Source organism: Sorex araneus, chromosome 4, assembly GCF_027595985.1.
Source record: "Sorex araneus isolate mSorAra2 chromosome 4, mSorAra2.pri, whole genome shotgun sequence".
In the NCBI taxonomy this organism is placed as follows: Eukaryota; Metazoa; Chordata; class Mammalia; order Eulipotyphla; family Soricidae; genus Sorex; species Sorex araneus.
In genome coordinates this window covers 5,385,603-5,398,583 of record NC_073305.1, presented here as the reverse complement: position 1 = coordinate 5,398,583, position 12,981 = coordinate 5,385,603, and the positions used below count along the sequence as shown (strand labels likewise).

Genomic DNA, 12,981 nt, shown 5'->3' with positions numbered 1-12,981 from the left:
ACATTGATGTTTATTCTGATTTTAATTTATTGTGGCATAAAGTTGGCTAGAGGGTTAGTTTCAAGCTGCTGTCCTGCCCCTGCACCAAAATCTCCTTTATATTTAAGCACTTTCTTATTTTCTGCCTCGTAGGATGTTTCCAGCTCATTCTATTCTTTCCCTCCTTTGGTGCTAAAATCTATCTATCTATATGGAAGTCCTGGTTCTTTTGGCCAGAAAATAGGATTTGTACATAATACACAGATGAGTGATACACAGGGACTTCTTATGTATTCCTACAAGAATAAATTTAAAGTTCTGAGCTCACACCAGCATACTCTATTCTAACCCAATGCAGTCCACTCCTCTCTGCCTTCTCCCATCCTTGTTAGCACTCTTTTCTTTGGCAGTGAGAAAACTTGTTCTCATTAACCACCATCTAATTAAAGCTTCTTTCAATATTTTCATGTGTATAAATTATCTTCCAAGTGGTAGACAATGACACAGATTTACTAATGCACAAAGTTGGTGTCATTATTTCTGTGTGAAGACTCGAGCTGTTTAGTCAGATACTGTCTTCCAAAATTCCACAGGACTGTTTTCTTCCTCACCCTCTCCAGGGTGTCGAGGCAGTAGCTTCAGACTTGTTTATTCAACTCTGTACTGATATTCTTCCTCATGCTTACCCCGCACTGGGTAATTTTAGGAGTCAACTCACCAGTGAGAAGAGATGCTCAGACAGGGATGGAATGTTATTTCTGGAGTATTTGTGAGGCAGTTTCTAGAGGGATTAGGTTTGAATCATGAAGGAAGTGGCCTTGGGGGACAAGGCGGGGTGTCAGCCAGTCCCTAGGATCTCAGAGATCCCCCAAACAGAGGAGGGCGAATTCACTCTCCCTTGCTGACACGGCTCATTTCCTGGCCCCAAATGTCAGAACCACTAGTCTTGGTCATTTATTTATTTATTTTTTATTATTTTGAATATTAAAAAATAATTTCAATATTAAGGCACTATGATTTACTTTTTTTTGAGTTTTAGATAAAATCTTTTTTAAAAAATTTTTAAAAAATTTTATTGAATCACCATGAGATAGTTACAAGCTTTCATGTTTGGGTCACAATCTCACAATGATCAAACACCCATCCCTCCACCAGGTCACATTCCCCACCACCAATATCCCAGGTATACCGGCTCTTTCCCACCATCCCCCTGCCTCTAAGGCAGACAATATTCCTCATACTCTCTCTATATACTTTTGGGCATTATGGCTTACAACACAGACACTGAGAGGTCATCATGCTTGGTCCATCATCTGCTTTCGGCATGCATCTCCCATCCCAACTGGTTTCTCCAGCCATCATTTTCTTAGTGATCCCTTCTCTATTCCATCTGCCTTTTACCCTCCGCTCATGAAGCAGACTTCCAGCTATGGGGCAATCCCCCTGACCCTTGTATCTATTGTCCTTGGGTGTCTGCCTCCTGTGATGCTACCCTACACTCTACAAATGAGTGCAGTCCCTTTATGTCTGTCCCTCTCTTTCTGACTCATTTCACTTAGCATGATACTCTCCATGTTTATCCATTTATAAGAAAATTTCATGACTTCATCTCTCCTAACAGCTGCATAGTATTCCATTGTGTAGATGTACCAAAGTTTCTTTAGCCAGTCATCTGTTTTATGGCACTCAGGTTTTTTTCATAGTTTGGCTATTGTGAACAGTGCTGCAATGAATATATAGGTACAGATGTCATTTCTACTGAAGGCACTGTGATTTTCACAGTCATTCCTAGTTGAGTTTCTGGCTCACAATGTTGGAGCATCAATCCCACCACGTGGATAAATTTCCCTCCACTGATATACCCAGGCTTCCCCAATCTCCCTGCACAGCTCCTTGACAATCAGAATTTAGGCCACCATGCACTGTTTACAATAGCCACAATATGGAAAAAACCAGAGTGCCCGAAAACAGATGATTGGCTAAAGAAACTCTGGTATATCTACACAATGGAATACTACGTAGCTGTCAGAAAACATGAAGTCATGAAATTTGCATATAAGTGGATCAACATGGAAAGTATCATGCTGAGTGAAATGAGTCAGAAAGAAAGAGACAGACATAGAAAGATGGCACTCATATGTGGAATATAAAGTAGCTGAGAGGTACAAGCTTACAATGTTGCAATTTCTGGCAGATATTTCTCTGGACTTAGTTACTAAAATACTAAAATACAGAAATCCAAACCCGTGCGGCTGCTAGTGCGGCCTCTCGACCTCATATCTCTTCATTTTCAGCAATGGAAAACAAATTATCAAATGCTTTCTTTTCAGCAGGTCGACTTTAGGGGGGGAGAAACTCCAAATCAATAACAGCAAATTTTTTTGTTGAAATATTGAATGTAATCAAAGTAAAGTGAAAGTAAAGTGAAATTTACCAGTTACACGTGCGGGGTGGGGGGCTGGGAAGGTGGGGGGGAGGGGGGAGGTATATTGTGATTCTTGGTGGTGGAATGTGTGCACTGGTGAAGGGATGGGTGTTTGAGCATTGTATAACTGAGACTTAAACCTGAAAGCTTTGTAACTTTCCACATGGTGATTCTATAAAAGAATAAAAAATATAAAAAAATTTTAAAAAAAGAATTTAGGCCACCAGCCCTGCAGTTCTAGGTCTCCACCCTCAGACTGACTTCACCTCCATGTTCTCACTTTTTCAACCTGTGGAAGGCAGAACTGCCGACTGTTCAGTCCTGCAGCTGTGTGTGCAGGTCCTTAGCAATCTTACGTCTAGCAGACGGGCCCTGTGTGTGGTGAACCCTGGCTTCTCCAGTCACACTCGGGCTGATTTTATTCTCTTCTCTTCATGTGGGGAGCATCAGGGACTGTCAAGAACATAATCCCCAAAGCTCTCCACGGGAGCAGAGAGATTACCCTTCCCTTGCTCATTCTCCTGCTCAACTCCACCTGTCTCTTTTATGGACTTGATTCACTTATAATCATTGAAGGGCTGGAGTGATAGCACAGTGGTAGGGCGTTTGCCTTGCATGTGGCCAACCTGGGTTTGATTCCTCAGCCCCTCTCAGAGAGCCCCACAAGCTACCAAGAGTATCTTGCCCACACGGCAGAGCCTGGCAAGCTACCTGTGGCGTATTCAATATGCCAAAAACAGTAACAAGTCTCACAATGGAGATGTTACTGGTGCCTGCTTGAGCAAATCTATGAGCAACGGGATGACAGTGACAGTAGTAACAGTGATAATCATTGAAGACCTCAAGTAATAAATTTATAATCTGAAATGTGGTTCGTGTGGAAAACTACAATGCCTTCAATCAATGGGGGTCCTTCTCTTGGGACCCTTCTCTTTCCTCTCAGTCCCTCCCATTCCTATTCAGATACGTGAATTTGGCCACGTGCAAAATTCTCTTTATCTTAAACACAAAAGCAACAAACCAGAGTCCCAAGTGTTTATTCATTTACTTCCTCACTGCTCATCATTTAATTCAGAGCTCTTCAACTGGGAGTCACAATCCCTCCGTAAGCCCCCAGAAAATTCCACAGGGCCTCCACGTGAACATTGCAGTGAGGGACATGGCGCTGAAGAGGGAATCTACCAGTAGGATAGGGATGAGGCAGGGGAAGGAAGCAAGGTCAGAATGGTGCCACAGACAGGAAAAAGGTGGACAACACTAATTTAGGAAATAATTCAATTCTTTGGAATCGATAGTGTGCCCAGTTTTGAAACAGTGAGTAGACACTCTGTGTGGGTAAATATCAATCCAGCTATGTATGAGACCCAGATGGCCAGCACTCTGGATTCCACCAAAGCCTGGCCATTGGAGACTCACCACTAAAATTCACGTTGCATGAGACTCAGACGGCCAGTACATGGGATCGTCCCAAAGCCTGGCTAACTGGAAACTCACCATTGAACTCGATGTTGCAGGACACCCGGATGGCCGGTACACTGGCTTCCCCCAGAGCCCGGCTAGTGGAGACTCACCATTGAAATTAACGTTGCGGATGTACTTCAACAGCTTCTTGCCCCCTGCGTGCTCCATCTCTGGGCAGACACCTCGGTAGTCAGCACACAGGTCCTTGTTCATGTGGTGCAGGGCGTGAGCCATGGCGTAGACCGCGTCAATCACAAACTGGACTTTACCCTCCTGCTCGTAGTTGGAATCTTTCCCGATTCTCTCCTGTCCTGCACATTAAAATAAGAAACACACACACACAGGTTGGCGTGGACTAGGTTGTCTATCGCTGCATTTACCTTTACCATACTTAAAGGAAGCAATGCTTCGAGGCACTGTGCTTCAAGGCTCTTCCCACACATGCCCCTTGGTCTAGCAGATTGCTTTGGTTCACGCTTCGACTCTTACTCTGAAGACAAGAGCACTAACTTCCCAAACTCCTCGTAGAGCACGTGACTGAGGAACAGAAACGCTGGTTTTTGGTTCTGATTTCATTTGGGGGTCTTATTTTGCTTTATTTTGGGGCCACATCTGGGGGTGCTCAGAGCAGACTCCTGACTCTGTGATCAGGGATCATTCATGGAGGGATTCGGGAGACTATATGGGCATTGAGGGTTTGAACCTGAGTACACTTTTGGCTGCGGACCACATGTGATGCCAGGAATCAGACCCGGATGAGCAGTGTCCAAGCACTATCTTACCTGCTGTACTTTCTCTCAGACCCGCAAACAGCTTTTACAGTAAACTAATAACCCATTTAAACTATCCTTGAAAATCAGGACTCGGGGTGATTAGAACCCGGGATATACATTTAAGTCTCCAAAACTCACTTACTGTAGAAAGGCACTTGGCCAAATGGAATACAATCAAAAGTAAGTTTAATCCCACCTCTGAACTCATTCCCTTCTCTTTGCACCTACTGCCTCCAGGGATTGCTGTCCCAATTGCTGTCAGTCCTGAGAATCCCAGGTTTAGGATGGTTTCGGACGGAAACATAAAGTCACTTTTCTTCTTTCCTTCCTCTGTCTTTCACTTACACACATCCACGGATTCCCCAAATTCTAGCTGCTTTGTTTCTGCAACATTGAACAGTTCCAGCCACACCAGTCCTGCCCTACTGTCATCTAAGAAAGCGCTGCTTGAACATCTGTGTGTTCATTCTTTTATACTAATAACCTCACCCCTGCGCTCCACATTAGATAGCTCTCCTTCACCTCCAGGACGCATTCTTTCCCTTGACAACAGAGGGTGTTCATCTTGTTGCCCCATCTGCCTGCTGTGACAGGGACAGTGATGCAGTGCTCTCGGCATCCTTAGGCGTCTTACACACATTACTGCATCTTACTTTATGATGCGAGTAGCACTGATCCTCCTCATACCGTGGGAGGCTCAAGCTCCATCATCTTCCCCTCCATCACCTTCCCAAGGGCGTTAACGGGCAGAGCATGGAGGGCATCATAGGCTTCTCAGACCCCAAAGCCCACATTGTTATCACTGCACTGGCTCTATTCCGTCCTCCACGTTTTTATTCCAGAGCAACAGAACTATTATTTCACCCCTGAATGCTGCAGAAGATCTAATGGAGAGTCTGTCATCGTTCACCTTCCCTCCTTGTCAGGGATGTCCTTCTTCTTCCTTGTTCTTGTTCCTCTGAACTTAATTCTCCCTCCATTGCACAATTCAATAGCTGTCTACAGTTAGTCCCTCAATCATAATGAAAGATTTCTGTAAAATTAGTCTTCTGCTTTAATGCTTTGTCAGTTGATCGCCTATGTGTCTTTCCCCTCCACAGAGCCTCTGCTCTAAACACAGTTTCTAGGAGCTTCTGAATAACACCTGTACTGAAGTTTGCACACATTAAGGACCTAATCCCAGAAACTCATTTTTAGATAGTTTGACCCTCCCAGGTGAATCGTTATCTGCATATAGCATTTCACTTTCACAGCAATATTTTAAAAATTGTTTTTCTAAGGTCCGTTGGTGGAGCAAGGAAACAAGAGGAATTCTTTTTATTTTTTTTTGGCTTTATTTGGTCACACCCCGCAATGCTCAGGAATTACCCCTAGCAGTGCTAGGGGGGGCCATATGGGATGCTGGGAATTGAACCCGGGTCCGCCGCCTGCAAGGCAAATGCCCCACCTGCTGTGCTATTGCTCCAGCCCCAAGGAGAGGAATTCTACAACTCCAGTCCCTTTCCATACAAAATAGAGGTCCCTACAGTCATTGCATTAATTTTTTAGATTTCATCACCAAAAGTCTTTTGGAGAACATTTAATATAATGAAGAAAAATCTCCAAGAAGAAGTGCAGAATTTCCCAAAGTCCCATGCATTTGTATTTTTCTCCTTTTAGGAACATAAGAGCTCACTGTATTTTTATCTGTTTTCTGTTTAAATAACAGACAGCCTCTACTCACTATTTCCCCCTGCATCCAAAGTGCATAGAGTAGGAATTTAAATATAAAATTTGTCATGAATTCATACTGCTGCTCCCAGTGTAAATTCAAGAGCACGGGGATTTTTTGTTTGTTTGTTTTCTTAGCCCCCACATTCTGCCATATCTGTTTTCTTGCTCTCATGGGGAAAGTCCTGATTCAAAATGATATCTTTACGTTCTTTGTTTGCTAGATTCCTAAAAACACAAACTCACATCTGAGACTAACCAACATACCTAATGCGTCGACTTAAAAGTATAGTGTATGGAACAGCCTTCTGCAAAACAAAACCCAACCTTTTCAATTTTTGTCTGAATATTTTGACTTTGATTCTGAGGAGTGTGGTTGCTTTAAGTGAAAATTCATATGTATTTTTTGCTAAACCATGGAAAATTCCCTTCTACTGGGATTAACTTTTTTGATTTCCCTCCAGGCAAAAACGAGGGTATTTATTCTCCACAACCTCACCAACAGAGCATGCTCTAAAACTTGGGATTTTGTCAATCAGCTCTGTGGGAAATTCTGTTGCAATGTATTTTTTATTTGCACCATTCTCGTGGGGAGGTTGAACATCTTTGAATATAGTTAAGAGCCACGGTATTTCTTTTAGTTGCAAGTTGTTTATAATTCAGTATTATTATTTTTAAAGGCAGTGATTTTCTTTTCCATTTAGAAGAGTTTTTAAAAATTAGAAATATCAATTCTGACATTAGTTGTAAGTAACTATGTTTTCCCAGTTTGGCACTTTGTCCCCTTTTCTAGGTATATATTTTCCAAATGCATTTTATTATATTATGATTATTTATAATTTTTTATCATTGCTTCTGGATTTTGAGTCAGCGTTAAGCACAATGTTTCTATTCTCAGAATCTTATTAAATTATAGTATATAATATTATTAGAATTCTTTTCCATCTGTTTTCTTCTAGCACTTATCTAATTTAATTTTGTAATTAGATTTTTGATCCCCTGACAATACATTCTGGTGTAAAATGTGAGGAACAAATTAATATTTTGTCTTGTGTCTATATAGCAGCCCTATAGTCTTCTCACATGAAAAGTTCATTCCTCCTGCTTTTGAAGAGTTGCTGTAATTATCTACTAAACTTACATACATCATTAGGTCTGTTTTTGAGTTTATTTTTGAATTCGTTCCACATGTGTCACCTAATGCCACCCATACAGTTACAACCGTAAAGACCTCCTAACATGTTTTAATAGCTGGTAGAATCAGTGCCTCTTCTGTCCTAATTGCTTATTTTATCCAGGTTTTTCCATTTGTTCTCTCTGTGTGTGTGTGAGTGTGTGTGTGAGTGTGTGTGTGTGTTTGTGTGTGTGGGTGTGTGTGAGACCAGCCACTAAGCCAGCTAAGGGGAAGCCTACATCATAGTTCCGGAATCGCATCTTGGTACTCTTTTCAATAGTCTTAGCTGAACACAAATACGTAGGATATGAACACAAATATGTAGCTTGGTTTCTACATTGTTTCTTCCCACTGCGGCCGGGTCACTGGGGCTATTTTGTTGCCATGGCATAGCGAGTTTACCACTTTCAACTTCCATCCTGAAAATTGTTAAACAGAGAGCAAGATGGAATAACTTCACAGTGAACCCAACCACTAGGTTCTTTCATGAGCATTTTATTATACTTACTTTATAAGGCAATTTATTTTCTAATATTAATTTTATAACCTGCTACTTTAAAAATTCCTCTTATTTTTATAGTACTAAGAAAAGGCAATCTTGAGGGAAGTACGGCCATTATAAAATACGCACTATGAAATGGGTTGAGGATAATAATTCAGGAGAACAGTTTCTAAACTATAATGTCTTCTAAAATGGCAGAAGGACACATATCCCGGAAAGAATGCCTTGAAAAAAGTATTTCAATATTTTAAATAATGGAATATGTTATTATTTGCGGCACATTACTGGTTTTTAATCCTACTCTTGGAGTCACAAGCAAAGTTAGCACGTCCGACTCTGAAATAATAAAAGTGTACATTTGTCTTGGCTGCTACCAAGACTAGGAAGTGCAGCCCTGCGTGGAGAGAACAGAAAGGGGCAACTCACGGGCTGGCCGCCATTTTCCCTAGTGTGGCATCCAGCCAGACTCTCCTGAGTCTTCCTCTGCAGGTGTGGGCCCCACTGCTGGAGGGAGGAGGTGGAGAGGTCCAGCCCTGCTGGGGCTGACTGGGGAGGCGGGTGCTCAACTTCAAGTCCAGTCAGCCAGCTCCAAGAGAAGGCGTAGCTGAGAGTCTGAGAAGGGGTATTCACTCCATTCACCCTTTCACTCCTCAAACACATCCACTCAACTATATCAAAACATCCAGGCCCCATCTCCGGCTCCAGGAACTGGATACCTGGTGCCCCCGCTCCCCCCCCCCCCCCACCCACCACGCGCTGCTGGTTGTGATAGGGTCACTCTGCATATAAATGATAAATGACAGGACAAACATGGGGTTGGAATGTGAAATGACAATTGGAGTGTGAATTTTTCAGACTAAACATCACTCTGCATTTTCTCACCTCTCTCCCAAGAAGTGACTATTAAATCCAGGGAAGGGAAGCTGAGGAGTCACTGCACTGGGGGGTTCTCTAGCTCCCCACCTCTTACTGATGCCCCCTTCTCAACTTTCTACAGGGTTTGCCCTGAACATTCTTCCCTCAAAGAACTGAGAAACACTTTCAAAACAATGTGGGGGTGGGGGGCGGGAGGGAGGCTTCCCAAAGGCCACTCTGGGCCACTCCAGGGGAACAGCCAGTGTGTGGTTGGGCAGCTCATGCTAGCCCAGCACTGCCAGGCCACTGGACCATGTCTCGTGTTGTTGAGAGGACCATGAGGTTCTTGGGGCCTCACTCCGGGCCTTGAGCCCGGCCCCTATGTGCTCCAGAGCATGGCGCTACTTCCCTGGTCCTACAAAATATTATCAATGTAAAGGGAAGAAGGGTGAAATTATGTTCACACAGTGCTCAGTGAGCAGCCTGCTGTTGTCCTCTCTCTGATGAATCGAGACATCCCTACGTGGCTTCTGATGAGTGCACCCTGGCCATCCCGAGTCCCAGGAAAGAATCAGAGTTGGAATCAAAGGACTCAGAGGCCTCAGCTTTCACTTTCCCAGCACCCCAGACTCTTCCTGTCTCAAGTCTCCCAATTTTCTGCTTGACTGATACTTGACCCTCGAAAGCCCAATATCTATCTTCAAAACTGCCCACGTCTGCCACTGACCCTTGGATCCACTGCAGCTGCAGGAAATAAGAATGACCCATAAATTCTTCCACCAGCCGATTCCCAAGGTCCACTCTGCCGGTAAGGTCTGCTCTTTGAAAGTCAGAGTTCAGAGGCAGATTTCTCAGAATATTTGACAGAAGCACCCATGCCCACGAAGCATAAATGTTCATGGACAACAACTAGGAGAAAGCATAGACAATGGAAGAAATTAGAGATGGAAAATGAAAGATTTGCCGTACTGTATATAATTGACAAGTGACAGAAGAAATGTGGAGTGGGAATGTGAAATGACAACTTGATTGTGAATATTTTGGGTTGGAAACCACTGTCCATTTTCTCACCTCTCCACCAAATCCTGGAACTGATAGGGAAAGCCAGTGCTCAACTTGAATTCTAGTCCATCAGGTCCAAGAGAAGGCCGGCCGAGACAAAGAACCCTGCTCCCAGGACAAACCAGGATGGAGAGATGGGAGTGGGGCAGCAGGAGGGAATGTCGGAATCCTCCAAGGAGCTGGACAAGCATGGATCTGCACTGGCCCACTGTAGGCCAAAGGCTGCCACGTAAGAATCAGCACATTTCATTTCAGTTTCAACTACTCATAGGGGTGATTTGCCTGGAGACAGCTAATGTGTCCGTGCCGATTGCATTTTAAAACTCTGCATTGCAAATTTTATTTTACTGAATGTAGTGCCTCAAACTTTAATATTTCTTGAGGTCAAAGTACTGTGTATAGTTCACCAGTAGAACAATGTGTGTGCCTGTTGCAAATAATAGAAGCCCTGGTGGGCAGGTGTGGACATGACAAAGGCTTACTATGAAGGATTCGGACTCTTGACACTATGAAATAGCTCTATTTGGTAAAGAGGAGGTAGGGAGAGCAAACGTGTCCTGGGGGTGAGGACACGTTTGGGGGTCCTAGGAATGTCATGCATCACCTTGTGAAGGTGCAATTTCAATGACTCTCATAATTTATACACAAGCAAATGAACCATTTTCGAGTGTCGCCCCATTACAAATGCATATTGCTCCTTCTAAGAGTCTTGCTAATAGTAAACTAGGTGCTTTCTAGTTAGCCACTTCTCAGCTGTCTTTCATCCTGAGGACAGATATTTAGGGGAGTTCCAAAGCACAAGTGCGTTCCCAGCCTACAGGAGTCATCTGTGGAAGGAGATTGGAAGGTCTGGATTGAGCCTCAATGCCTGTAGGAATGATGTGTGTCTGTCTGTGGATGAGAGTGAGCAAGGCATGACCCACCCTCAAAGAAAGATCAGGGTCACTTCTTTGCCATGGTGCGTTAGTGGCAGTGTCTACTGGGTCCTTTGTGCGGGGCTCTGTGCTAAGCCCTTTACTCTTCCTACACTCCCTGAGAAGGAATGTTAACTTTTTTCTGTCCCAGCAAAATCCACGAAAGACCTACAGGAGACATAGAACATAGCGTGAAACATGTCAGATGATGTACCCAGATGATCCTTCAGCTGGAGAGCATCAACTTGTTGGCAGCTGAACTCTGAACATCCCAACATTCTCTAGCAAATGCACGGAGGATGCTGTTAGAGACTTTAAAGGGATTGTGGCAGCATCTGCCCACGAATCCTCTTCTCCACAATCAATGCTTCCTGGAGGGCACGTGCACACATTCAAGGCAAACAGTTTGCATCTGCAACTCCATTGTTTATTTCCAGGAAAGTACTAGATAAATGCAATGAACAGAGATTCCTCTGTGTGTGTGTGTGTGTGTGTGTGTGTGTGTGTGTGTGTGTGTGTGTTCGGGGGCGGGGGAGGTGGGGGGAGTGAAGGAAGATTTGGGCTCAGGATTGAAAGGCAGGATGGACCCCGGCAACATCAATGTTCAGACAACCCTGAATATGTGGAAAGTGTCTCCCAGACCCAGCCGGGAGCCACCTCGTTGCCAAGAGCAGTCTGTTGTGGGTCACAGTTACCAGCCAACTTAGCAAAAGTGAGATCTTTGCCTTGAAAACTCGCACAAGACAGTCACAGAAAGGAAACTTGCTAAAATGAGTTACCAAACAAGGAGCTGAGTGGTTTCTCAAGGATGCGCAGACGGGCAGTTCCGGCTTCTCACGTAGCTTTTCACTCCTGTATGTGCTGCAGGTAGATTTCTGTACAAAGCTTCCGTGGGCCGTAAAAGCTTTCTCTCCAGAGATAAGTGAAAGATTTCTGTATATGTGTGTTGGGGGGGGTGGGCACAGCTACCAGAGATCAGGGCACTGTGCAGTGATGGTAACAACCCCACACCTGCTGCAGGCAAAGCTTGCTCTTCGCCCACTGAGCTAACTCTTGGGTCTTAACTGAAAGCGTTTAAAACACGGTGACAGGTGCCTGCATTTCTGATGAGGGCAAGGAGACAGGGAAGGGCTGCCACAGCAATGGAGCCTTGGAGAAGTAATAAATCCAACAGTCCTGAAGCTTCAATAATTAAGGCCTGTGCCAGGTAAGATCTTTCTGGCTCTAGCAACGGACCCAGAGAAAACTGGACCCCCACCCCCTGCCAGAGAAGCTCCAGCAGGAACAAAAGACCAGGAAAGGAATTTCAAAGAAGACCATCAACCATTCCTAACTCTACCCCTTGGCAACCCCCCTAGTAATGGACTCTTATCTCGCTAGAAAGCCCCATGTGGGGAACCTTGGTAAAAAAACTTGAACAAAGAGAGGGCTCTTTCTGCCTTTGGAGAAGCCTGGGGTTTCCCTTGAGTGCATGACTCTCTCTCACTGTCTCTCCCTCCTTCCCCTTCCTAAGCCTTCAACTAAAACCTGTTTTCACTTCACTGCCTGTGTATTCCTGAAATACCTTTCTGTGAGAAAGACAAAGGACATTTAAACCCTGGGTAAGGCCTAGGACTGACTTTCCAGACTTTATCAGACTTAACATTCACAGCCAGGCCCGGGGTGGCAGATGGGGCATTGGGAAAAAGTGACGGTCTCTCTCCTCTTTGTCTCACATAAGTCACCAGCTGGGGTCCCCCAACTTCATTTCAACCCATTCCCAAGTCAGAGGCCCTTCAACAAGGGAGTTCTGCTCCTCTAGGATTCTGATTCCATCCAGAATTGTTCTCAGGGCAATCTTTCAGAATATCCATGGACCCATCTGTTCAAGATTGCATGAGGTATTTGATAGTTTTTGTTTGTTTGGAGGTCACCCCTGCGGTGCTCAGAGCTTACTCCTTGCCCTACACTCAGGAATCAGTCCTGGTGATCACTCAGGGGACCCTAGGGGGTGTCAGAAACTGAACCCAGGTCAGCCACATGCCAGGCAAGTGGCCTACCGGCTGTACTCTGGCTCTGGTCCCAGACGTACTAGATTGAAATGCTGGGTCCACAGAGGCACCATCAAAGGAGAGTTCAGAGTGAGA

General features: G+C 44.4%; 1 protein-coding gene across 3 annotated transcripts in view; it reads right to left on the bottom strand.

Annotated features, from left to right (window-relative positions):
• GRM7 (glutamate metabotropic receptor 7) overlaps positions 1–12,981 on the bottom strand; it is an 862,221-nt gene that overhangs the window by 248,960 nt on the left and 600,280 nt on the right. For all 3 annotated transcript variants that reach the window (XM_055136460.1, XM_055136457.1, XM_055136459.1), the window contains exon 6: positions 3,976–4,176. In XM_055136460.1, the coding sequence (XP_054992435.1) occupies positions 3,976–4,176 (201 nt within the window). The remainder of the gene's footprint in view (positions 1–3,975; positions 4,177–12,981) is intronic.